This window comes from Brassica napus, chromosome C5 (genome assembly GCF_020379485.1).
Source record: "Brassica napus cultivar Da-Ae chromosome C5, Da-Ae, whole genome shotgun sequence".
Classification (NCBI taxonomy): Eukaryota; Viridiplantae; Streptophyta; class Magnoliopsida; order Brassicales; family Brassicaceae; genus Brassica; species Brassica napus.
Window position 1 is genome coordinate 35,667,440 of NC_063448.1, and position 24,423 is coordinate 35,691,862.

General features: G+C 39.5%; 1 protein-coding gene across 4 annotated transcripts; it reads left to right on the forward strand.

The window, feature by feature from the left end:
* The first annotated feature begins 576 nt into the window (after positions 1–576).
* LOC125587642 (NAC domain-containing protein 12-like) lies at positions 577–2,742 on the forward strand. 4 transcript variants are annotated; one of them, XM_048758510.1, is made up of 3 exons: positions 577–899; positions 980–1,254; positions 2,017–2,742. In XM_048758510.1, the coding sequence occupies exons 1-3, from the start codon at positions 713–715 to the stop codon at positions 2,647–2,649; spliced, it is 1,095 nt and encodes a 364-aa protein (XP_048614467.1). In that variant the 5' UTR covers positions 577–712; the 3' UTR covers positions 2,650–2,742. The 4 variants fall into 4 exon arrangements, with proteins under 4 accessions (XP_048614467.1, XP_048614468.1, XP_048614469.1 ...); XM_048758511.1 differs by having other exon boundaries at positions 586–899; positions 2,020–2,742; XM_048758512.1 differs by having other exon boundaries at positions 587–899; positions 989–1,254.
* The last annotated feature ends 21,681 nt before the right edge of the window (positions 2,743–24,423 follow it).

A 24,423-nucleotide genomic window follows, 5' to 3' on the forward strand; every position in this document is an offset into this window, starting at 1 on the left:
CTAATGACTAATTAACTAACAAATGAAGCAGCGGTTAAATAATAAATTAACAATATTTACATTTTATATAATTATAAGAATATCAAATATCATAATATTATAATAAATATAAAAATTATATTTAGAAATTTATAGTTTTAAATTTTTAAAAATTATAGAAAATATTTTTAGTTTTAAATTTTATTATATTAATTAAAATATAATAGATATATTTTAGTATTTTTATAATTCCAATTTAAAATTTTTATTGAATATGTTTATATTTGTATTTATATTGTTTTAAAAAAAAGAAAAAAAAATTATCCTCCCGCAAACGCTAGTTGGAACCAGATTTTGAATTTATGAGATTTAAAACGGTTTAAAATGGTTTAGAGCGGTTTGAGTGATTGTTGAAAAACGCCGATAACCGCTACCAAACGCAAAAGCTGTGTTTACCGGGAAACCGTCCATACCCTTAAACATAAACCAAAAATTTAATAAATTATTTAATAGCATAAAGACACTTTAATGCATACTAATATTCCACATCTTTATTTAAATAATAATTTCCCCCTTATTAGGGGCTGTATCCTCGAGTGATCCCACCACCATTATAAAATGATCTCATCGCCTGCTCTCTTATGCTAAGTTGTAACCACTTCACTTGTAATCATTCAACTTCTCTACTCTACTAGAGCAAAAACAAACTAAAAAGCTATCGTTATTATCTTCAATGGCGGAGAATAATGTAAATCTTTCGATTAATGGACAATCAAAAGTGCCTCCAGGTTTCAGATTCCATCCAACAGAAGAAGAACTTCTCCATTACTATCTCCGCAAGAAAGTTCACTCTCAAAAGATCGATCTTGATGTCATTCGTGAAGTAGATCTCAACAAGCTTGAGCCTTGGGATATTCAAGGTTTTTCTAACAAATAAAACCTTTATATCAAAACCTCTTTTGATGCCTATCAAGTTTCATTTTTGAACCATTTTGGTTAGCAAATGCAGAGGAATGTAGAATCGGGTTGACGCCACAGAACGATTGGTACTTCTTCAGTCATAAGGATAAGAAATATCCAACCGGGACTAGAACAAACCGGGCAACAGTCGCTGGATTCTGGAAAGCTACTGGACGTGATAAGATCATCTATAGTTGTGTCCGGAGAATTGGATTGAGAAAGACGCTAGTGTTCTATAAAGGAAGAGCTCCTCATGGTGAAAAATCTGAATGGATCATGCATGAGTATCGCCTCGACGATACTCCAACAAGTAATGTAAGTGTAGCTATCATCAATAAGCATTGTAGGTTGTAAGAGGCAGATCAAGTTTAGAATTAGCTAGTACGCACTATATATTCGTTTCACTAAGACAAAAATGAAAATTAAAAACAATATTTCATAGAAGTTCCTAGATTAATAGGGGTTCTAGGCGGTTTAACAGAAATGTTCCGCAAAGGATATAATTAGAAACAAACTTTTATAGAATTTTTGTATGATTGCTTACTTTAACATTGTTTCAAATTTCATTTTAATTTTTAATTACTTCCTAACATTGAATTAAATCACACATGTATATATTGTTAGAATTAAAAACAAATATATATATATATATATATATATATATATATATATATTGTTAGAATTAAAAACAAAAACTGTCCTTTGAGTTTCTACAATGGAAAAATGGTTCCCAAAAGTTTTTTGCTTTGAGTTTATTCATCTCATGTACAAGTGTATATAACAGTGAGTTTGTTACAACAGAATTATCGATCTCCTTCCTATATTAAAGGGATTACAAAACTGATTGAGAATATTCAGGGCATATTCTTTCAATTAGGACATATGATGTTTTTTCTTTTTTTGTCGCCCAATTAGGACATGATGTTTTTAATTAAATATAATTATAGGCACGACATAGTCCTATGCCGTTGTTTCGCTATGTATTTTGCACCCAACTTCTTCAACAAGTCGCATTTACGACGTCAAAGTCTTCATGATCTTCTAATGCATTTTTAATTGATCGGTTTGTTCCATTAGCAGGGCTGTTCTGATGTTGTAACTGAAGACCCAATGAGTTACAACGAAGACGGTTGGGTGGTATGTCGAGTGTTCAGGAAGAAAAATTATCAAAAGATCGACGATTCTCCTAAAATCACTCTATTTTCTTCACCTGATGACACTGACGAAAACAGAAGGCCCACCACCTTTCACAACACTCTAAACGCAACTGTTTTGGACCACGTTCTTCTATGCATGGACCGTTCCGGTCCCAATATTTTCATGCCCGAGATCCAAACCAAAACTCAACATCAAGACGATCTTTTATTCATGCAACTACCAAGTCTTGAGACACCCAAATCTGAAAATCTAGTTGGCCAATGTTTAACGACCACTAACCAACTCGATGCCTCTTTGGTTGAAGAGAAGATAACCGGCAGACCGGGTTGCAGTAATTGGGCTAGTCTTGACCGGTTAGTGGCATGGCAATTGAACAATGGTCATCATACGTGTGATCGTACGAGTTTTGACGAAGAAGAAGATGGTGATGCCATGATGCAGCGATGGGATCTTCACTGGAATAATGAAGATAATGTCGATATCTGGAGTAGCTTCGCAGAATCTTCTTCGTCTCCTTCGTCTTTAGACCCTCTTCTTCATTTATCTGTATGATTGTATATACACATAAACATACACACACAAGATAATTTCGAAAATATATACTGTGTTACTTAAATATAATAAACAAATAAAGTTTGTTTAGAATTGTCTCATGTACTAGATTTTGGAGTTTAGTAACATTTGTTTAAGGCAAAACTATAAATATTACATGAGCATAAAGTTTACAAAATTGAATAATAAATGACGAAGAATCTTGATAAAGTATCATTGTCGTTTTTCGACGATAAGACATGTATAAATAAATGACGTGATATTTGGTTTGACTTGGATCACATTAAGTGTACCAAATCATCACAATGTAATAAGATTCTCGCTTCGCTATAATTAATTCAACTTTGGCACGACTGTGTTATCTTTTTGTTTTCGTTGGAGATTCTCCATGTCTTATTCCTCGTGCAAATACGACAATCTACTTTACCACTTATCTAACTACGTAAACGATTGCCCTTTCTTAAAAAAAAAACTACGTAAACGAAACTATTGTAATTGCAAGATTATTCAAAAATGACCTTCTCGCTAAAGGTTGTGTAACGACCCAATTCCGCAGGCCAACAAAGCCCAATCAATTTGTAGGAAACCCTCGGTGAGTTCCTATTTAAATAGAGTTAGCCTATTAGTTTATTCAGAAAAAGTCTAAGACGTCGAACCACTGCTGATTTTGAGCCGTTAGAGAGAGATATTGGTGAACTGTCTCAGCCACCGTCGACTGAGATTAGATCTGTCACGCCGCCGCCGTCTCACGCCCTAGGTAATCAGCGAACTGCTTTTTCCGATTGATTAAGTGTTGGCCGTTTAGTAAATCGTCGATATCTCTCTAACCATTGGCTTTCTCGCGATTTCAAGGCCACCAGTGTGTTCGTGACGTCGAGACGAATCCGGGGCAGGAGTTTCAGACGGAGAGCCGCCGCGACGCGCCCACACGCACAGGAGAAAGATTCGCGCGTGAATCTCACGCGCCACCGTCTCCGCCGTACATTCACCGGAGCCACCGCAGCCGGCCACCGTCCGTTCGCCTCTGGGAAGCCGCCGCCGCATCACCACCGCGTCTCCGCCGCCGCCGGTGATTTCCGGTAAGCCTCCACCGTTGTTGGCCGCCGTCGACGACCGGTCTCCGGCGACTCGCCGGTCGACTCATTGGTAACTCGGTGACTCGGCCGAGTCGACTCAGCGAGTCAAGCCGGTTTGGTTTGGTTTGTTCAATTGATTTTCGGTTTGATTAGTTATTCGGAATTGATTCCCGGTTTGGATTTAACTGATTTGAAATCGATTTGAATATGGTCCAATTGAAATCGAATTCGGTTAAGGAAAACCGGACGGTTCAATTCGATTTCAATTTGGTCAAGGGTTGACCGGCTTGGGTCAGAGTTGACCGGGTTGATCTTTGACCAGTGGGTTGACTTTTTGACCAGATCGCCGGTTATCCGTTTTGGACCGTTCAAGGGCGTTCTGACTCGATTTTTCGCCCTGATTTTAGATTTGGAGTTTGTTTGAGCAGCTGGAGTTCATAGCTATCACTTTTCTACATTGCTAAGGTGAGGGTCTATTCCGTAAATCCCGTACCAGTGTAGAATTCTCTCTATCGTAGTTTAGATTTCGAATCATTATCTGTCTGTTTGAATTGAGTCTTGATTATTAGATAGTTCATTCACTGTAAACTGGAACTAGGGGTCTAGAGGATTCAACCGTTGATTTGATTACGTGATGTTAATAGATGCGATATATATATATGTATGTACACATAGTTATGAGTAGGGACTATGTGCCCGGGCGGGGGCTCAGAGATGTTTGGGCTAGCGACGCTACTTTGATTGTGCGGGCAGGGGTTCAGAGACGTCTGGACTTGCAATGCTACTGGTGCGGGCGTGTGGTGCAGAGACGTTTGTAACATGAATGCTACTTGAGAGGGCGGGGGTACAGAGACAGACTGTACTAGCGACACTACATATTATATATCCATATGAGGAGATGCGGGGTGTATGGACTAGCTATATGATAATATCGCATTGTTTGTGTTTGTGTGATGCGCTAGGTGTCGTGTGTGTTCATGTTAGAGCTAAAATTCCATAGTGGGAGTTCTATTTACTCAAGTCAGTGGTTTGCGTGTTTAGCATCCCATACCTCACGGAGTAACTCCCCTGTTATTCACCCCTCCTATTCCTTCCCCTTACAGGTGAGACTGACGAGTAGAAGTGATTGCTATCGGACTGGTGCATTGGGAGTTTTATTTCTTTTCTTTTTCAGACTTGCGGTTTTATGCTTTTACCGATATTTTCGAGATTTATTATGTTATTTGGATTTATGACTATTTATTGGATTTATGGCTTTGGAGTTGACTTTTGAGAAGTAATAAATGGAGATTTTAGACTTTTTATTTATTTAGTTTATTTTGAAAAATACGGGTGTTACAGGTTGACTGACTTTAATTAGGAAAAAGTTGAAAATATATTAAAAAAAAATAGAAACCGTTGAAAACATACTTATATCAGTTTTCTTTTAACGTCTGGAAATAGGTTTAGACCAATACAAAGCACCAGAATTCAGACATCACACATGTCTGACAAGGATAAAAAGAGTATTGCATACATGAAAGACTAACATCTTAAGGGAAAGATTGGTTGGTTAACTCCATGCGCTTCTCGCTGTAATCTATTGTGCAGCCAAGCAGAACCACCTAGAGCTAGGTAAGATTGGAAAAGACCATTCCGTACTACGCTCTTGGCAATGTCTCTGGCTATTTTATTTGTCTCTATTTTTTCTCCTTCAAAGACCACCGAATGAAACTGATCTCTTAGGCAAAAGATCTGTTGAAGCAAACCTCTGTACCGTGGCCAATTAAAAGGCGAAGATAGTGCATCAATGGTGTAACACCCGCCTCTCCCAACTTTACCGGGGATTACCGAGCACGGGGTTAAGGACATGTCTACACATCCGACATCTCCATGTGTCCTGTTACAGGTCCCAAAAACTTCAGGTGCGTTTCCTTGGTTACAAACCATCCATTACAGCCATTTCCGACACTTCACTTACAGTTCTGCTAAAAGAGAGGAAAATGGATGGGTGAGTACGACTACTCAGTGAAGCGATTCTAGACCAGTCTCTCCGCATGAACATCTATACTGCTATGCGAAAGAGAATTGACTAGCCACTGTCTATCATTATTTCAAAGCAACTTAACTACAAGAATACATGATTCCATTTCACTCAACCAATCATTGTGGGATCTCAGTCACCCAACACACATTTCGTTTTGACTCTTGGTTATCCTAGAACTCTAGGTTCTCATAACATTTGATTCTTATAACCTCTAGGTTCTTATAAACTCTAGATTCCGATGCACTCCCAAGGAATCACTTTCTAGTCCTACATGACACGCGTCTTTACGAACAGCCGCTCGTATGCTCGACATCCTAGTCCAGATGAGGTTTCACCCTACGGCTGAACGTTTCCCGCCACTACTCGGCTTTGACTCGATCTTAACCGGCGCCATGGAACCCGCCGTCACGGTCGCCGTTCTTTCACGACCCTCAGCCCTGCTTTCTTTTACCCGCCGCGGTCAGGGTCCCTAGACATCACCTTTACTGGTGTCTAGTTCTATACTTCTTTTCATTAACCTTTAACCAGATTCATTTCCATTTCCTTTAACCTTACTTATACACTTTCATTTATTACTAGACGCCACCCGTTCTCGGTGTCACACTAAATTCATTAATCCTCCAATCATATAGATCTTAACATTCTAGGATCCTATGTTTAGTTCTTTCTAAGCATCGTAGCTTTCACAAACACTCAAGTCAAACATTCAGATAAGAGAATCACATCAAACATCACCACAACAACACAAGGCAGTCCATTAATGTCCTTTAATAGTATGAGCGTTCTCATGCAACATGTTTTATGCAGCTACATCAAGGATTCTATATGATCTATCAACTAAACCACAATCAAAGCTGATGCAGCTCAACCAACGGTTACGACGGTTACGACCTAACCGACATTGTAACCTCTGTTTCCTTTTCGATTTGGGCTTTCTTTCCTTTTTTCTAATTACTATTAGGTTAAGGATTTTTCATTACTATGTTGCTTATGATTTTTTAGATAGTATAAATAGGGATTGTATTCAATACTTAGAGGACACGATTTTGATAATAAGAATTATAAGGTTTTGGTTTTAAAGATCTTTGCAAAAGGCACTGCGAAGAGTATTCGCGTTCTATCAATCTTGTTTTCGAGTTACCTTCGAACACAAGTTACCGGTTTTAAGATCAAACCCTTGATCTTTGAAACCTATAGCTTCCGCTCTCTATCAATTGGTATCAGATTCAGAACGTTTCGGGAAGAAATTCGCGTTTTCAATGACAAAAAAAGGGAACCGGAAGTGGCGACATCGATGGAGCCGCGTCGGAATGGACTGAGTTACGAACCGTACTTGTTGGGATGCAGACGGAAAACACCGCTTCTATCCAGCAATTAGGTGACACGGTGAGCACGCTAGCAGCTCGCATTGAAGCTTTAACAACCACTTTAACCGCTCATTTGGATCCGCAGGCCCAACCAGTCGCGCAAAGCCAACCTCACCATCTGCTTCACCTTCCACCACCACCTCACCACCGTCCACCTCGCGACCAACACCAACTCCATCCACCACAACAACACCATCCTCGAGCTCCACCGCAGCACCAACAACAACAACACCCGCACCAACGACATAATGTTCAGGCAGAGGACGAAGATGACCTCCACCGGCGAGTATATTTTGAGGATCTCAATCAACGACACAACTATGATGACCGCTGGGAAAAGATCTTTCGGGTTGATATCCCAGAGTTTCACGGAGGTCTCCGTGGCGACGAACTTATCGATTGGCTGGTACCGGTAGAAGAAATCATGGAGTTTAAGCAGGTACCATTCGCCCGTTGTGTACCTCTAGTAGCAATGCGTTTTCGGGCCCATGCGGCAACTTGGTGGAAACAACTCAAGACGACTAGATCACGTACAGGCAAGACACCAATTAACTCGTGGGATAAGTTAACAAAGCACCTACGTCAAACGTTTTTACCGCACAATTACGAGCGAACTATGTATACGAAGCTTCAAAATTTGCGGCAAGGAAACCGTACTGTAGACGAGTACGCGGAGGAATTTGCTTTGTTATTGACTAGTAACGAGATTAATGACAGCCAAATTCAGCTTGTTTCTCGTTTCATTGGAGGCCTACGTCAACAACTTCAAAATTCAATGGCTCAGTTCGATCCAACTACAGTAGGTGAAGCACACCGACGCGCAGCTTCGTTTGAGCAGCAGTCTCGTTCATCTAATTGGTCTCAATCTTCTACTCGGGGTCGCTCTCAAGATCAACCAGGTAGTAGCACACCGGCAACAACACCAAAGGAGGCGGGCGACACCACAAATCCGGGAACGAAACCACCGATACAAGATGAACAACAACTCCGACGATCAGCGCGTCTCAATGCTATTAAATGTTACGCTTGTGGAGAAACAGGTCACAGACAGTCAGCATGAGACAATCGACACGCCGAGGGTTAGTCATCGATGAGACAATCGAAGAACATGACGTCTATGACTCTCAAGATGACACTGACCAGCTCGACGAGGAGATCCTTCACACCACCGGCGATACGGGACACTTACTCGTCGTCCGCAGAACGTGTCTTGCACCTCGTCGTCATGATGAAAAGTGGCTTCGAACAAATATCTTTCGCTCCACTTGTACGATCAACGACCGTGTCTGCAGTTTTGTGATCGATTCAGGCAGCAGCAAAAACGTTATCTCGGAAGAAGCAGTCGACAAGTTGGGACTCGTTCGTGAAACACACCCCGCACCGTACACTCTAGGGTGGCTCAACGACAAAGTAAACATCCGTATCTCTCAACGAGCAATTGTTTCATTCTCTATCGGACCACATTATAAGGATCTCATATATTGTGATGTGGCTCCGATGGATATAAGCCACTTGTTGTTAGGAAGACCATGGGAGTTCGATCGTGACATTACCCATTACGGTGCCGAGAACACTTATCAATTCACTTGGAACACTCATAAGATTCTCCTTATCCCATCCAAAGACTCTCCTCCGCCTCCCCCGATCCCCACCTTGCTATCGCCTGCCTCCTCATCAACACCAACAAAGCCATCTCTCATCTGCTCGTATGAGGCGTTCAGGTCAGAACTGGGTACGAAAGGAGTGGCACTGGCCTTGGTCCCGGCGGCTATCTCACCTCCGTCTTCCGTCACAATCCACAAAGACATTGCATCAGTGTTAACAGAATTTCTGGATGTCTTTCCGACGGACCTACCTAGTTCCTTACCACCACTAAGAGACATTCAACACCTTATCGATCTAGTTCCAGGAGCAACTCTACCAAACCGACCTCACTACAGGATGAGTCCTGATGAACACGAAGAACTACGACGACAAGTGGAGGAGTTGCTACGAAAGGATCACATTCGTGAGAGCTTATCTCCTTGTACGGTTCCCGCCCTTCTCATTCCAAAAAAGATGGATCTTGGCGTATGTGTGTCGATAGTAGAGACATCAACAAGATCACTGTATGGTACCGTTTTCCGATACCACGACTCGATGATCTTTTGGACCAAATCGTATCAGCATCAATCTTCTCAAAAATTGATCTTAAAAGTGGTTATCATCAAATACGAATCAGACCGGGAGATGAATGGAAAATAACTTTTAAGTCCCGTGAAGGATTGTTCGAATGGCTCGTCATGCCTTTCGGATTGTCTAACGCACCGAGTACTTTCATGCGAATCATGAACCAGTCACTACGGCCGTTTATTGGGAAATTTTTTGTCGTCTACTTCGACGACATTCTGATCTTTAGCTCTTCCATGGAAGAACATCTTACTCATATCCGTGACGTCCTGCATGTTCTTCGGCGTGATCACCTTTTCGCGGCAAAACAAAAATGCGAGTTCGGTGTTCCTGAGGTCTTATTCTTGGGGTACGTCGTATCTGGTAAAGGATTGGCTATGGACCAATCCAAAGTTGAAGCTGTACGTTCTTGGCCAGTCCCTACAACCGTCTCAGAAGTTCAAAGTTTCCATGGTCTAGCTTCGTTTTATCGTAGGTTCGTGAATCACTTTAGTACCATTATGGCACCGATAACTACTTGTATGAAAGAAGGCAAACTTCAATGGTCCCCGGAAGCAACCAAAGCTTTCGAACTAATCAAAGCAAAGCTTACAACCGCGCCTATTCTCGTGTTACCCAACTTCAACGAGACCTTTGAGTTGCATAGTAACGCGTCCAAGCTAGGCATTGGAGATGTTCTCAGTAAACGGGGTCGACCTGTAGCCTATTTTAGCGAGAAACTGGCTGGTGCTCGCTCCCGTTATAGTACTTACGATGTAGAATTTTATGCGATCGTCCAGGCTATAAAACATTGGCGACATTATTTGGTGCATCGCGAATTTATTCTCTTCACAGACCATGACGCCTTGCGTCATCTGGATAGCCAAGCCAAGGTCTCTGTCCACCATGCGTCGTGGATCGCCTACCTCCAACAGTTCAGGTTTTCAATTCGCCACCAGTCGGGCAAGACGAACCGTGTAGCAGATGCTCTCAGTCGGCGTCACAGTGTACTTACGACAATGCAAACATCTGTTACTGGATTTTCTTCTTTGGTTGAGCTATATCCGACAGACGTTTTCTTTGGTCGTGTGTTCGAGGAAGCAACTAATGGCGTTTCTAAAGACTTTAGTCTCCACGATGGCTTTTTATTCAAAGGTCTTCGTTTGTGCATTCCAGAGAGTAGTTTACGGTTGAAGATAATTCAAGAACTTCACAACGAAGGACATGTTGGCCGGGATCTTACTTTGCATCTTGCTTCTTGTGCGTATTTTTGGCCTTCGATGCGACGAGATGTAGAGCGTTTTGTCAAACGGTGTACTGTGTGTCAGCTAGGAAAAGGCAAAGCATCCAACGCGGGCTTATATCTTCCTTTGCCTCTTCCCACACAACCTTGGATTTCGATAAGCATGGATTTTGTTCTTGGTTTACCGCGAACTCAGCGAGGGAATGACTCCATCTTCGTTGTCGTCGACCGTTTCTCCAAGATGGCTCGATTTGTTCCCTGCAAAGACGTCTGATGCGGTGAATATTGCTGTCCTATTCTTTCGGGAGATTTATAAACTACACGGTCTTCCTCTTTCTACATTTTCCGACCGAGACACAAGGTTTCTAGGCCATTTTTTGCGATCCTTATGGAAGCTCCTTGGTACTAGTCTCGATATGAGTTCAGTGTATCATCCACAAACTGATGGCCAAACGGAAATCCCTAATCGTTCTCTTGGCAATCTTCTTCGTTGTTTGGTTGGCGACAATATTAAGAGTTGGGATACTAAGCTTTGTCAAGCTGAGTTTACCCATAATCACGCTCTCAATCGGAGCTTGGGGTATTGTCCTTTTCAGGTTGTGTATGGAATTGTTCATCGGACGCCGCTTGATCTCGCTACCTTAGATGATCAGACACGCTTACATGGTGAGGCTGTCGACTTCGTGGAGGATGAACAGAACATCCATCGTCTTGCTCTCGACCACTTGACAATGTCCACGGCTCGTTACAAACGTGATGCGGATAAGAAGCGACGCGAGCTCATTTTCGAACCATGTGCGCGTTTTTGGGTGGTCTTGACCAAGGAACGTTTTCCCGCAGGGGAATACAATAAACTCAAATCTCGCAAGATCGGCCCTGTCGAGGTTATTGAACGTATCAACCCCAATGCATACCGAGTTCGTCTTCCGTCTCATCTTCGTACCTCTGATGTTTTCAATGTCAAGCATCTTTCCCCTTATCATGGCGAGGATACCGGTGCAGATTCGGCGGGACATGATGCAGCTCAACCAACGGTTACGACGGTTACGACCTAACCGACATTGTAACCTCTGTTTCCTTTTCGATTTGGGCTTTCTTTCCTTTTTTCTAATTACTATTAGGTTAAGAATTTTCCATTACTATGTCACTACAAGAAAACATCGCCTTAACGAGGGCGGTTTTCCTCGTTATTTCGTCGTAAAAGAGGCTTTACGACGAAATAGCGAGGAAGCGCGTTTGCTCGTTACTCGTCCGTCGTAACACATATTTCCTCGCTAATTCGTCGTAACTTAGCGAGGAATATATTTCGTCGTAAAGACGAAGTAGGGCGATTCGTCGTAAAGACCACGTCAATATTCCACGCAAAGACGTCGCTACAATTCCTCGTAAATACCTCGAAATGAGTTCCTCGTAACCTACACGTAAATACCTTGAAAGAGTTTCCTCGCAAAATACACGTAACAACCACGAAACGATTTCCTCGTAAAATACTCGTAAACTTTTCCTCGTTATTTCCTCGCAAATGTTTCCTCGTAAAATAGTCGTTAATTGTTTCTCGTCATTTCCTCGTAAGGTTTCCACGTAAAGAGGTCGTACATTAGCTACGAATTTACTTCGTTTTTATTATTTTACAGAATTTAAAAATATAATTAAAAAATAATTAAAATTATTTAATTTAATAATAAATTAAAATTTAAAATAAAAATAAATCAAAATGAAAATATTTTATATATAAATAAGTTTTGAATTTATATAATACAACAACCAAAAAAAAAACTAAGGGTCGTTCATCGCCCGGTAGAATTCATCACTCCTCCTCGTAACATCCGCCTCGTTATGTACGTCGGATGACTCGCCTTGAATGGGATGTTGTTGTCGCATGTTCCTCAACATGGACTCCCATTCCGGATTTGTGGCCGCAATAACGTCCAAGAAACCCTCGACTCCACCCATACGAGATTTTGTCGCGGTCAACTCGTTACGCAGCTGAGCGGACTCTCTACGCAGCTCAGTGACTTCATCATCCCGTCGCTGACCATAAGACGATGTCGCTCTCGGAACATCGTTGACGGAACCAATACCCAACGTCCGTCCCTTTTTTTTAGGGACAACCTTAAAAACAAAAAATAAATATTGTAAGTAAAAATTTAAAGTTAAATTAAATGAATAATAAAAAATTAATTTTTTTGAAAATTTACCTCCTCGTAAATCTTATCCACGTCAAGTGTGGATAAGGTGACGGGTAATCCGTCGGTAGACTGCTGGGTCAGCTGAGTCTGGCGGTCTTCAACCCGAGCAACTACGTCGTTGTAGATTTGCTCGGACTTGCCATCTACAAATACGCCCGCCTTGTTCTTGTGGGTCCTCTCGTAAAGTTCCATAAGAGAAGGGAGATGTCCCGTCTCTTTGGCCTAAAAAACAGTTAAGAAAGTTAGAATAAATTAATATATATATTAAAAAAATTATTTAATAAAATATTTAATTACCATTTCCAAACGGACACCGGCGTGGGGTTTTTGGCCCGTAGTGTGAAGCATCGGCCCGTTCCCGTGCTCATCGACCGTGTTACGGGAGTTAGAGCAAGCCTGGGCGATTCTAATGGAATCAGGAAGGCGCCAATAACGGATGAGGCCATCCCACACATCCGTGGTGAGCTCAGCGGGTTTGCCACGCTCATACCCCTTCACGATCCAGTCACCCTTCCAGTTGGAGACCGTGTCCAACAAGCGAACTTTCGCCTTCGCGTTAAACTTCTTCCTCACCCTCTCAGTGATCCCCAAGGCCCAAGTATATTTTTGCTGTTGGAAAAATAAATTAACAATTAGTTTTTTAGAAAGTATATATATAAATCATGAAAAAATTAAAGTATATATAATTAATTAATAGAAACTTACAGCGTAAATTTTGAACCACGTCTTTCTGACGTAGTGAGGCGTCTTACTCCAGTTTGGATGTGGCATGGAGAAGTAACCCTTGATCGTGTCGGTTACGTCCGATGCAAGACATCCGTCAACCCCCCACCTGGAAAATACAAATTTAAAATATAAATTATTTTTTAATGTTATAAAAGAAATTTAAACGAATTAAAAAAAAATTAATGCAACATACCACAAAGTTCCGTCCGGTCGGTCTGGGTCGATGACTGGTAAACCTTCTCTGCCTGGCAGACTGAGAATGTCCTCTACAGTGTACTGCGAGTAAGGAGCACTCGGAGGCACCATCAAATCAGGATGAATATCGGCGGCCATCGGAGGTGCCATCGGAGGAGGCACAGGAGGAGGCATCGGAGGAGGCACATGAGGAGCCGATGGTGCAGTAGAAGAAGTAGACCCAGAGACTCTCTGAGTGTACTGAGTCTCGGGGACAGTCTCCTGGCCCGAAGAACTGGGAGCGGAAGAAGAGGCCGGGTCTAAACGACTACCCGGCTCACCGAAGATCTCTCTGTAATGGGCAGTAAGTCTTCCTTTTCGAACCTGGAAAAAAAATGAAAATTTTAAAATTAACATCAACAATATATTTCCCAACATTATCCACATAATCAACACTAAACAACATAAAATCCGCAAACCTATCTAAATTCCCTATACTAACCACCTAATCTATCATAAACTAACCAAATTAGAGAGGAATCAGAGAGGCTAACCATTGCTACGAAATGGAGAGGAAGTAGAGAGGAAGTAGAGAGGAAAGAAAGAGTGAGCGCTCGGGTGTATATATAAGATTACATATCGTCGCAAATTCCTCGTAAGTTTACGACGAAATAGCGAGCAGTTACAAAGGCCCGTCTTTTTTTTTACGAGGAAATTGCGAGGAATCACAAAGGCCCGTGTTTTTTTATACGAGGTATTAACGACGATTTACCTTACGAGGAATTAACGAGGCTTGCTTTCCTATAAATATACCCACAACTCTCACTCTCAAACCACACACAAACTCCCAAATCACACCTTATCTCAAATCACAATCCTCAAAAAAATCCTATTCAAATTATAAATATTTGAAAAAAATAGGAAAAGGAGAAGATATTAGAATTCATGTGGGCGAGACTTACGTATTATAATTGCTGGAAGTCTTGCCACATGTTAATCTGGTATTTCTCTCCTTTTCTTTTTTTTTTCAAGTTTGTACACTACGAGATATTTACGACGATTTGTACTTACGTGGAATTAACGGGTTTATGTATAAATCCGTTTACGTGGTCTTTACGACGATTTCTGCTTACGTGGAATTAACGAGTGTTTTGTTTAAATCATTTTACGTGGTAGTTACGACGATTTCATCCTACGAGGACTTTACGACGATTTGTGCTTACGTGGAATTAACGAGTGTTATGTTTAAATCCCTAGAATCCAAAACCCGAAACCCGAAACCCGAAACCCAAACCCGAAACCCAAAACCCCATACCCAAACCCCAAACCCCAACCCCCAAACCCGAAACCCGAAACCCGAAACCCAAACCCCCATCTTTAATTTTCTACTTCATATATTCCAAACCCCATATTTAATTTTAAGTTTCGTCGTTATTTTTAACGAGTGTTATGGTTAAATCCCTAGAACCCGAAACCCGAAACCCGAAACCCGAAACCCGAAACCCAAAACCCGAAACCCGAAACCCGAAACCCGAAATCCAAAACCCGAAACCCCAAACCCCGAACACCTAAACCCGAAACCCCAAACCCGAAACCAAAAACCCGAAACCCGAAACCCGAAACCCGAAATACAAAACCCGGAACCCCAAAACCCGAAACCCCAAACCCCAAAACCGAAATCCGAAACCCCAAACCCCAAACCCCAAACCCCAAACCCCAAACCCTATATTCCTTATTTTCTACTTCATATATTCCAAACCCCATATTTATTTTTAGGTTTCGTCGTTATTTCCTCGTTGTATTACGTTATATTTACGATGATTTCATCCTACGTGGTTTTTACGACGAATTCATCCTACGTGGTATTTACGACGATTTAGTCCTACGTGGAATTAACGAGTCCTTCGTCGTTATTTACTCGTTGGAATACGAGGACTTTACGACGATTTAAGCTTACGTGGAATTAACGAGTGTTATGTTTAAATCCCTAGAATCCAAAACCCGAAACCCGAAACCCCAAACCCCATATTCCTTATTTTCTACTTCATATATTTCAAACCCCATCTTTATTTCCATTCCAAACCACAATTCCCACATTTGCTTATTCATAAAACAAACTCCCACATTACCTTATTCATAAAACAAACCCCACATTATCTTATTCATAAAACAAACTCCCTCATCTTATTCATAAAACAAATACATCAATCGGATACATCGACATTCTCGTCATCACTAGAAACATCATCATTTTCATTAAACTCGTCTTCAACAGCTTCGTCTGTGGCATCATCGGTAAGATCTTCGTACTCGTGATTATGCGGATCAATGAGAAGGATATCATCAATTTCTTGTTCAGGTTCCTCAACTTCATTTATCTGTTCTTCTTGCAATGGTGGTTCTTCTCCACTGATGATTCGTCCTCGAGGTGTAACTTTGATTACTGCTAACCAATTTATACCTGAATCTCTCATCCGAGGGTATGGAAGGAAGCTAACTTGGTCTGCTTGTGAAGCTAAGATGAAAGGCTCGAATTTGTTGTACCTTCGTCCACCGTTGACATCAACTACACCGAATTTGTTAGACCGAACACCTCTGTTGACGACGGGGTCGAACCATTCACATTTGAAGAGGACGCATTTCAGCTTCAGTATCCCTGGAAATTCGACTTCAATAATCTCCGTCAAGATCCCGTAGAAATCTGTTTCCCCTTTCACACATATTCCATAGTTACTGGTCGCCCGTTGTCTACCATAGTCATATGTATGAAAAGTATAGCCTCGTGTGAAATACATCTGTGATGTGGTGACCTTTACAAGTGGAGATTGAATTACTTCGTGTAACCACTTAGGATAATCTGCATCGTCGTCGTCATAATCAACCTGCAAAAATAAAGAGAATGTTAATGAAATACAGATAATGTATGAAATTTTTTTAGTTAATACCTGATTCCGCAACCACTTAATGAAGTGTTGATCTTTCCTTTTGTCTACGTCACTTGTGGATATACCAGGAAATGTTTCTTCGACTTGAGAAACAAATAGGCTGTAAAATCACATTTTATAGGAATGAATCTCTCGCAATTATACAATTAATTATACTTATATGTGTTTCGAAGTGTCAATATATGTTACCTTTCAAAATAACGAATCAATGGATCTTCGCAATTGAGTAGAATATAGGTGTGTGCACTATGAGCGTCTTGTTCACTCGACCACCAAACCTCTTTAGACTTCCCACCGAGTCGCCCAATCTGGCTAAAGATGTCTGGAACACCAGCAACTGCATATGTTGGCGCAACACCACCATCATCATATCTTCTTGGAGCTCTTCTCCGTGTACGTACTTTTGACGCAAAGTAGTACGATGTGAAGTGAGAAACTTCTTCCGTCAAACTTCCAGCAATTATAGAACCTTCAACTTTGGCGAGGTTCTTTGCTTTTCCCTTCAAATATTTCATGGCTCGCTCATACTGATACATCCATCCGTAATGTACAGGTCCACGAAGCAATGCCTCATATGGGAGGTGGACAGCTAGATGCTCCATGACGTCAAAAAATCCGGGAGGAAATATCTTCTCCAAGTTGCACAATAAGATGGGAATGTTCTCCTGAAGCTGTTCCACAACTTCTTCTTTAAGAGTGCGTGTGCTCAGATCCCTGAAAAATGCTCCAATGCCTTTTATATTCAAAAAAAAATTAAACACATTGTTAGTCATATATTATTTTGTAAATTATTGTGATATAATACACTACGTACCTGCAAGTGCTTCATGTACGTTTGTTGGAAGTAGCTCCGCAAATGCAAAGGGCAGTAGTCGTTGCATAAATACATGACAATCATGACTCTTCATCCCGGAGAACTTTTGACCCTTTTCAACACATCTAGAGAGATTCGAAACATACCCATCGGGGAACTTCACTTCTGATGCCACCCAGTTGAACAACACCGACTTTTTTTCTGAAGATAATCTGAATATCGGAACGGGAACTTGTCCATTGCTTTTAATATGTAACTCGCTTCTTGAGCAAATATCCGGCAAGTCCAACCTCGATTTTATGTTGTCTTTTGTCTTCCCTGGGACATTCAATATTGTATTCATGATGTTCTCAAAGAAATTCTTCTCTATATGCATCACATCGAGGTTGTGGCGCAGAAGAAGATCCTTCCAATATGGCAACTCCCAAAATATACTCTTCTTGTGCCAGTTGTGATGAACACCGTAAGAATCTGGCATATTACGAGGGACATGCCAATTACCACCCCAACGAACTGTTTCGTTAGCTCCGTAGTAGTCGATTTGCGCTTCAATTTGTTCTCCAGTTAGATATGGAGGAGGAGTGTCTCTCACAACCCTTTTGTGCCTAAACAAATTCTTGTTTCTTCGGTAAGGATGGCCAATGGGAAGAAATCGACGGTGACAATCAAACCAACTTGTCTTCCTACCATTCTTCAGTTGAAACGCATCTGTCGTTCCATTACAATATGGACAAGCTAATCTCCCATGTGTAGTCCATCCAGACAACATCCCATAGGCAGGAAAATCACTTATGGTCCACAAAAGCATCGCTCGCATCGTAAAATTCGTCTTCGTTGAACAGTCATACGTCCTCACCCCTGTTGACCACAAATCCTTCAACTCTTTTATCAGTGGTTGTAGGAAAACATCCAGGGACCTTTTTGGATGGTTCGGACCAGGTATTAATATGGTCAAGAATAGTAACTCCCGTTGCATGCACATCTCCGGTGGCAGGTTGTATGGAGTAAGAAAGACTGGCCACAATGAATATTGTCTCCCTGACATTCCGAACGGACTAAATCCATCTGTGCATAATCCGAGATACACATTCCGGATATTGCTAGCGAAATCTGGATGTACTTTGTTGAAATGTTTCCAGGCTCTTGCATCTGATGGATGAGTCATCTCACCATCCGTCTGAGTATGCTCGGCATGCCATCTCATCTTTCCAGCAGTCTGCTCTGATTGATACAATCTTTTCAATCTGTCTGTAATTGGTAGGTACCACATCCTTTGGTACGGTACCCTATTACGTCCCCGTCCTTGCGGCTTGAATCGTGGCTTCTTGCAGAATCGACATTCTTCTAGCTTCTCATCATCTCCCCAATAGATCATGCAGTTGTCGATGCAAACATCTATCATCTCCGAAGGCAACCCAAGACTATAAACCAGTTTCTGAATCTCATAATAAGAATCAGCAGACACATTGTCTTCCGGCAAGTACTCTTTAAACAAGTCCGCCCATTCGTTCATGCAACTTTCAGGTAGATTGTGATCAGTTTTAATATTCATCATTCTAGCAGCTAACGACAATTTAGAGAGACCTTCTCTACAACCACTGTAAAGTGGTTGATTCGCCGCGTTTAACATTTCGTAAAACTTTTTTGCATCTATATTAGGTTCTTCATCTTCATCATGAGCTACGAATGCATCAGCTACCATATCATGAACCCTATCATAATCTACCATCTCCTCCTGATGGTAACTATGTTCATTATGCAAATGATGATCAACCGGTTCTTTTTCCTGAAAATTGCTATTACTACTACTAGCTTCATTCTGATCATAATTAAAACCTTCTCCATGTTGAAACCAGATATAGTAATTTGCCGTGAAACCTCTATTTATTAAATGCTTCCAAACATTTTCACGATTTGCCAGTTTCGAATTGTTGCATTTCCGACAAGGACAGAACATCTTACCACTTTCTTGGGCGAGCGGTGTTGAATCTGCTTGATGCATAAATGTCTCCAGACCCGCAAGGTATTCTTTCGTCACTCTCCCGTTAGCATCTCTATGCATATACATCCACTTCCGCAACTCGTAAATAGTCCCGGAGCCAGCCATTTTTTTTCTTTCACGTTTTTTGTTGTTGGTGTGTTTAAAATGATGTTCAAACATCCATATTTATAGGAAAATTCGAATCTGGTAGTTGTAATTTTGCTATGAATTTACGACGAAAATTAATTAGGTGGGCAAAAAAAACGTGTAACACCTATAAAGTTGGTGGATTCAAAAATTTCCTCGCTAAATACACGTAAACTATTACCTCGTAAATACCACGCAAAGTTTACGTCGTATTTACGAGGAAATAGTTTTTCCTCGTAAAATACTCGTAAAATTACATCCACTTTACGACGAAACAGTTTTGTCGTTACGTTACGAGGAAATAACGATGACTTTAGTTTTTCACGTAAATTCGTCGTAAACTCGACGCAAATTTACGAGAATTGTTTTTCCTCGTTAATTTTCGTAGTTAAGCATGTGTTTTCTTGTAGTGTGTTGCTTATGATTTTCTAGATAGTATAAATAGGGATTGTATTCAATACTTAGAGGACATGATTTTGATAATAAGAATTATAAGGTTTTGGTTTTAAAGAGCTTTGCAAAAGGCACTGCGAAGAGTATTCGCGTTCTATCAATCTTGTTTTCGAGTTACCTTCGAACACAAGTTACCGGTTTTAAGATCAAACCCTTGATCTTTGAAACCTATAGCTTCCGCTCTCTATCAGAAGTCTAATCAATCCTAATCCTCATATAACAATATAAAAGGCCATGAGAAGAGATTGGGTTCAAAGCACCTCACCTTAGATTAGATCTGAAACAAGGGGGAAGGAGAGATCGAGATCAGCTACAACACCACACGGCCACCACCACCATTCGCGGTTCCTCACAGCGAGGAGAGAGAGAGGCGCGGCGAAGAGAGAGAAAAGGAGAAAGAGACAGCGCGAGGAGAGAGAGAGTCGACGGCTAGGGCTTTCTGTCTCCGGGGATTATGAGAGACTAAGGGGGGGGGGGGGGGGTTGGAGGATTCTATTTATAAGAAAACACAAGGGAGATCTAGGTTTTATGTCTAATCGGCCGCAGAGCGGGTTTTTCCCTTTTAAAACTCAAAAACTTTTTGGGCTTTGGTTTTGGGATGTTACAAATGGTGTCTTGATGTTTTGATGCTACAATAGTGTCTGTAGCTCGAAGTTCCCTTGCGCTCTGGAACACCCATATGATACCTCAAAACTCAGCAACCAAGCGTGAGGGCGAGCATATGAACACATCTCTTGCATGATGTTTCACATCACCCCTGTAGTCTTGTGCGATCCAAGCCATTCCACTTTGTAGCTGTGCATACCTCCAGTTAGCATGCATGTTGAACTTAAGAACCCCTGTTTCTGGCGGGATCCAACGCTTCCTCTTGCTTATCTCATCACTATGGCCTTCCATCTCACGCCCTTTCGCATTTGCTGCAAACCATAAGTTAGCTTCTTCCTCCGCGGTATGTAGCATAAAGGCACCTGAGTCCTGAGTATCAGCATATAAGATAGTGTTCCTCTTCTTCCATATATTACATAGGAGCCAAGGCAGTGATGGAATTGATGAACTAGCATCGTTCTGGTTACCCAATAGGTTGAAAACAAACTGAAAGTTCTCCTCTAGAAAGGGCGAGAAACCTTGTATCAGTTTTGGTACCCCTTAAACACTCCATATCTCCTCAGCATTACTGCAGCGAAATAAGAGATGATTAAAGGTCTCCCTGTCTTGCTTGCATACCTGGCACAACGGGTCCAGAGCTAGGCCTCTCGAATTTAGCCTGTCTGTAACTGCAAGCGCACCTGATAACGCACGCCATAAGAACATTTTCATCTTGGGAAGTGTAGGTATCTTCCACACTACTTTCTTTAGTGATATCAGCTGTTGTTCCCGTGGAGTTCTGGTTGCCTTGCTTTTTACTGCCTGATTGGCTATCAAAGAGTACCACTTTTAACAATATACGACCCATGCTTCGTAAATGCCCATACGTATCTATCTACCATGTTACCAATGGGTATGGCTAATATACGCTTCACTTCATTCTCCGGAAAGAGCTCTTCTAAGCAGTCTGCTCTCCAGTTGCCACTTCCATTGATAAGTACATATTTCTACATTTACTGTTGTCAACTTTTCTAATTTTTTTTGGAATGCATCTTATACTATTAACTTATTACTCTAAAATTATCTAAAAACGCAATCTATAAACAACTTTATATGCTGAACTTAGTAAAAATTTGCATTCGAACCTATTGGTTTGTTTTTATGTGAGGTAGAACCGTAGAAGCTGTAATCTATGGATGACCACAACCAAATCTCAGAAAATATGGTTATGAAATATTCAGTAAATATTTTGCAAATCATGTTTATTTATTTTCTTTTATCTGAAATCAATATTTTTAAAAAAAAAAAAAAGAATTTAATTATTTTTATATGCTCATCGGTTTTTATTTAATATATGTAAATAATTATCATATATATAAATACCTTAAGAACGCATTACATGATTTACATAAACATGATTAAACTATTGAAAATAATAGATAAAAACGTCGTGTTGATATTTATTTAATAAACATCTAACTAAAATGTAATAAGTTAAATTAAAATTTTGTTAGTTTAGATTTGATATTGTTTATGGAAAACCAGCTTAACTTTGATCAATATGAGAAGAGTTTGTATCTCACTGGTCTTCCTTCTCACTTACAAATTGTCAGAAGTCGCATGTTCAATTTTCTGTCGGCGCGATGGTACTACGACTCTATAAAAAAACTTTAAATTTTTTTTTTTAGATTTGGGCCGCCACTGGCAGTAAAGTCTAATCAATATAAAAAATTTAACAAAACAGGTTCTACCAATGAACTCTAACGGGTAACCTTAAAAGGAACAAAAAAGAATAGGAACAAAAAAAGAATGCAAGAGAATAAAATAAAAGGAAAATATATTCCTCCCCTAATTTCTCAAAGAATAATTGTAGTCTTTTATTCCTTAAATCTTAAGGAATATTAAGGAAACACAGGTAAAAAGTATTTCTTGTAAATGGTGCAAATTGTAAGGAATGCTAAGGAATTAGCTATTCCCACTCATTCTTTTGGTCACCCGCCACTCATATTTAATTTTCATTGGGATGAACTATTTAAAAACTAAACATATTCAATTTGGTTAAAATTAACTGTGTGAGTTTATTATTAGATTTATTAATGGTAAATATATTTTTATTTTACCTAAACAGATGATATTATATAGTTATATTTAGTTCATTGTATATTATTAGCATTTAAATAACATATGTAATACATTTATAACTTTACAATATCAATTAAAAAAATTTGTTGTATAAACGTTAAAAAGGATTTGGAGGTTTTACTCTACTTTTTACATTTTCTAAATATATAATAACTAGATATTTTTTTAAATTAAATCAAAGGTGTTACTGAGTTTTCATTAAAGATTATACTAAAGATACATCATCACATTGTATTATTTCATTAGGAAAATGTTAATGTTTTTGTTCTATATTTCTAATTTTTCCCTTTAACTATTACCGGCTATTCTCGAAAAAAGCAAAGTTAGTTGAAGAGAAGTGGTGAATGATACAAAGATGAGATTATTATACTGAATTCTATTTTCCCCAAAAACAATAACTAATTAATAAGATTCAGCTGTGAATTAATTCATTAAAATAAAATATTTGATAAGAAAACTGCTTAATATAAAATTTGAAGTACTAGACTATAAATTGTTTCAGTAAAATTATGAAATGGTATCTACTATTTTCCTTATACTCGAAAGAATTTTTTTCTTAAATTAGAAGATTATGAATGTAAGGATAAAAAACAATTTTAAACTTCTCATCCCTGATATTTTAAGATTTTTATGGAAATCTGTATTAGGATTTAGTTAATTCAGAGTAAATTATTTTTCCAGATATTTAATTAAACTTTCTTATATAATATAATAGAACAAATATGTCTTTTTTTTCAACTTAAGTCCTAGAGTACTATTTACATAGGACGGACATGTGCATATATTCAGCAACTACAAATATAGGAATCGACATATAAATATATTAAATTAGATGATACCATGTGCGCATGCGCGTGGTGAGTTTTTTATACTAATGTTTGTTCATTAAATGATTTTAACATTTTACAAAACTACAATCTTTATCAATTGTAAAATGACGAATACAAATGTTGGTATCTTAAATGTATCACTCATTTTAATTATTTTTAAGATTTCATATGCACAAAAGAAAATTAAGTTTTGCGGCTAACACAAATCACTAAACCTAGATAAACAACATCGATTGTAAAATGACGAAAGGGGATTAGGTTTTTGCTCTCGATTTGTTTACTATCGAATCTGCAAAAGTAATTTAATTTCCTACCTCTATAAAATTGCGCGTTCGTTTTCGTTTCTATTTCATTGATATGAGTTTTATTTCATTTTCTAACATCTTCTATGAATTCAGTGAATTACATAAATGTTAATTTAAGAAGATGGACATCTTTAAAAATTAGTTCCACTCCAGATACATATCTAAGAATAAAATATTCGAAGAAAATCACCGGCGAACTCTATTCACAGGTTGGTGTTCAAATCTAATATATCAAACTATTATAGAATATTAGTGCAAATTGAAAATATAAATACCTATCTAGTATATATTCACCAGTTTGGTCTAAAAATCATCTAATTCTAGGACAAGAAAACAAATTACTTATTTTATTAGCACACGCTTTTGAAGTTTAGTGACTTAAGAATATACCGATAAAAAATATATATAATACTTTACCATATATATAATACTTTACCGTTGTAGTATATATAAACTATGTATGAAGTAAGAACTGTTTGATTTATTAAATGATAAACCAATAAAATTATAATAAATAGTTCAAATCTCTCAGAGCATCTCCAACCCCACTGCAAAAAAATCACTTCGATTTGAAAAATGTATTTATGGAATTGTCAGGATCAAATAATATATTAGAAACCACA

What these genes read in the sequence shown, in the direction of transcription:
- LOC125587642 (XM_048758510.1), top strand. Translation starts at nt 713, where the DNA reads ATGGCGGAGAATAATGTAAATCTTTCGATTAATGGACAATCAAAAGTG. An exon ending in TGAGCCTTGGGATATTCAAG is followed by an intron (nt 900 to 979) that starts GTTTTTCTAACA and finishes CATTTTGGTTAG; the next exon opens with CAAATGCAGAGGAATGTAGA. An exon ending in ACGATACTCCAACAAGTAAT is followed by an intron (nt 1,255 to 2,016) that starts GTAAGTGTAGCT and finishes TTGTTCCATTAG; the next exon opens with CAGGGCTGTTCTGATGTTGT.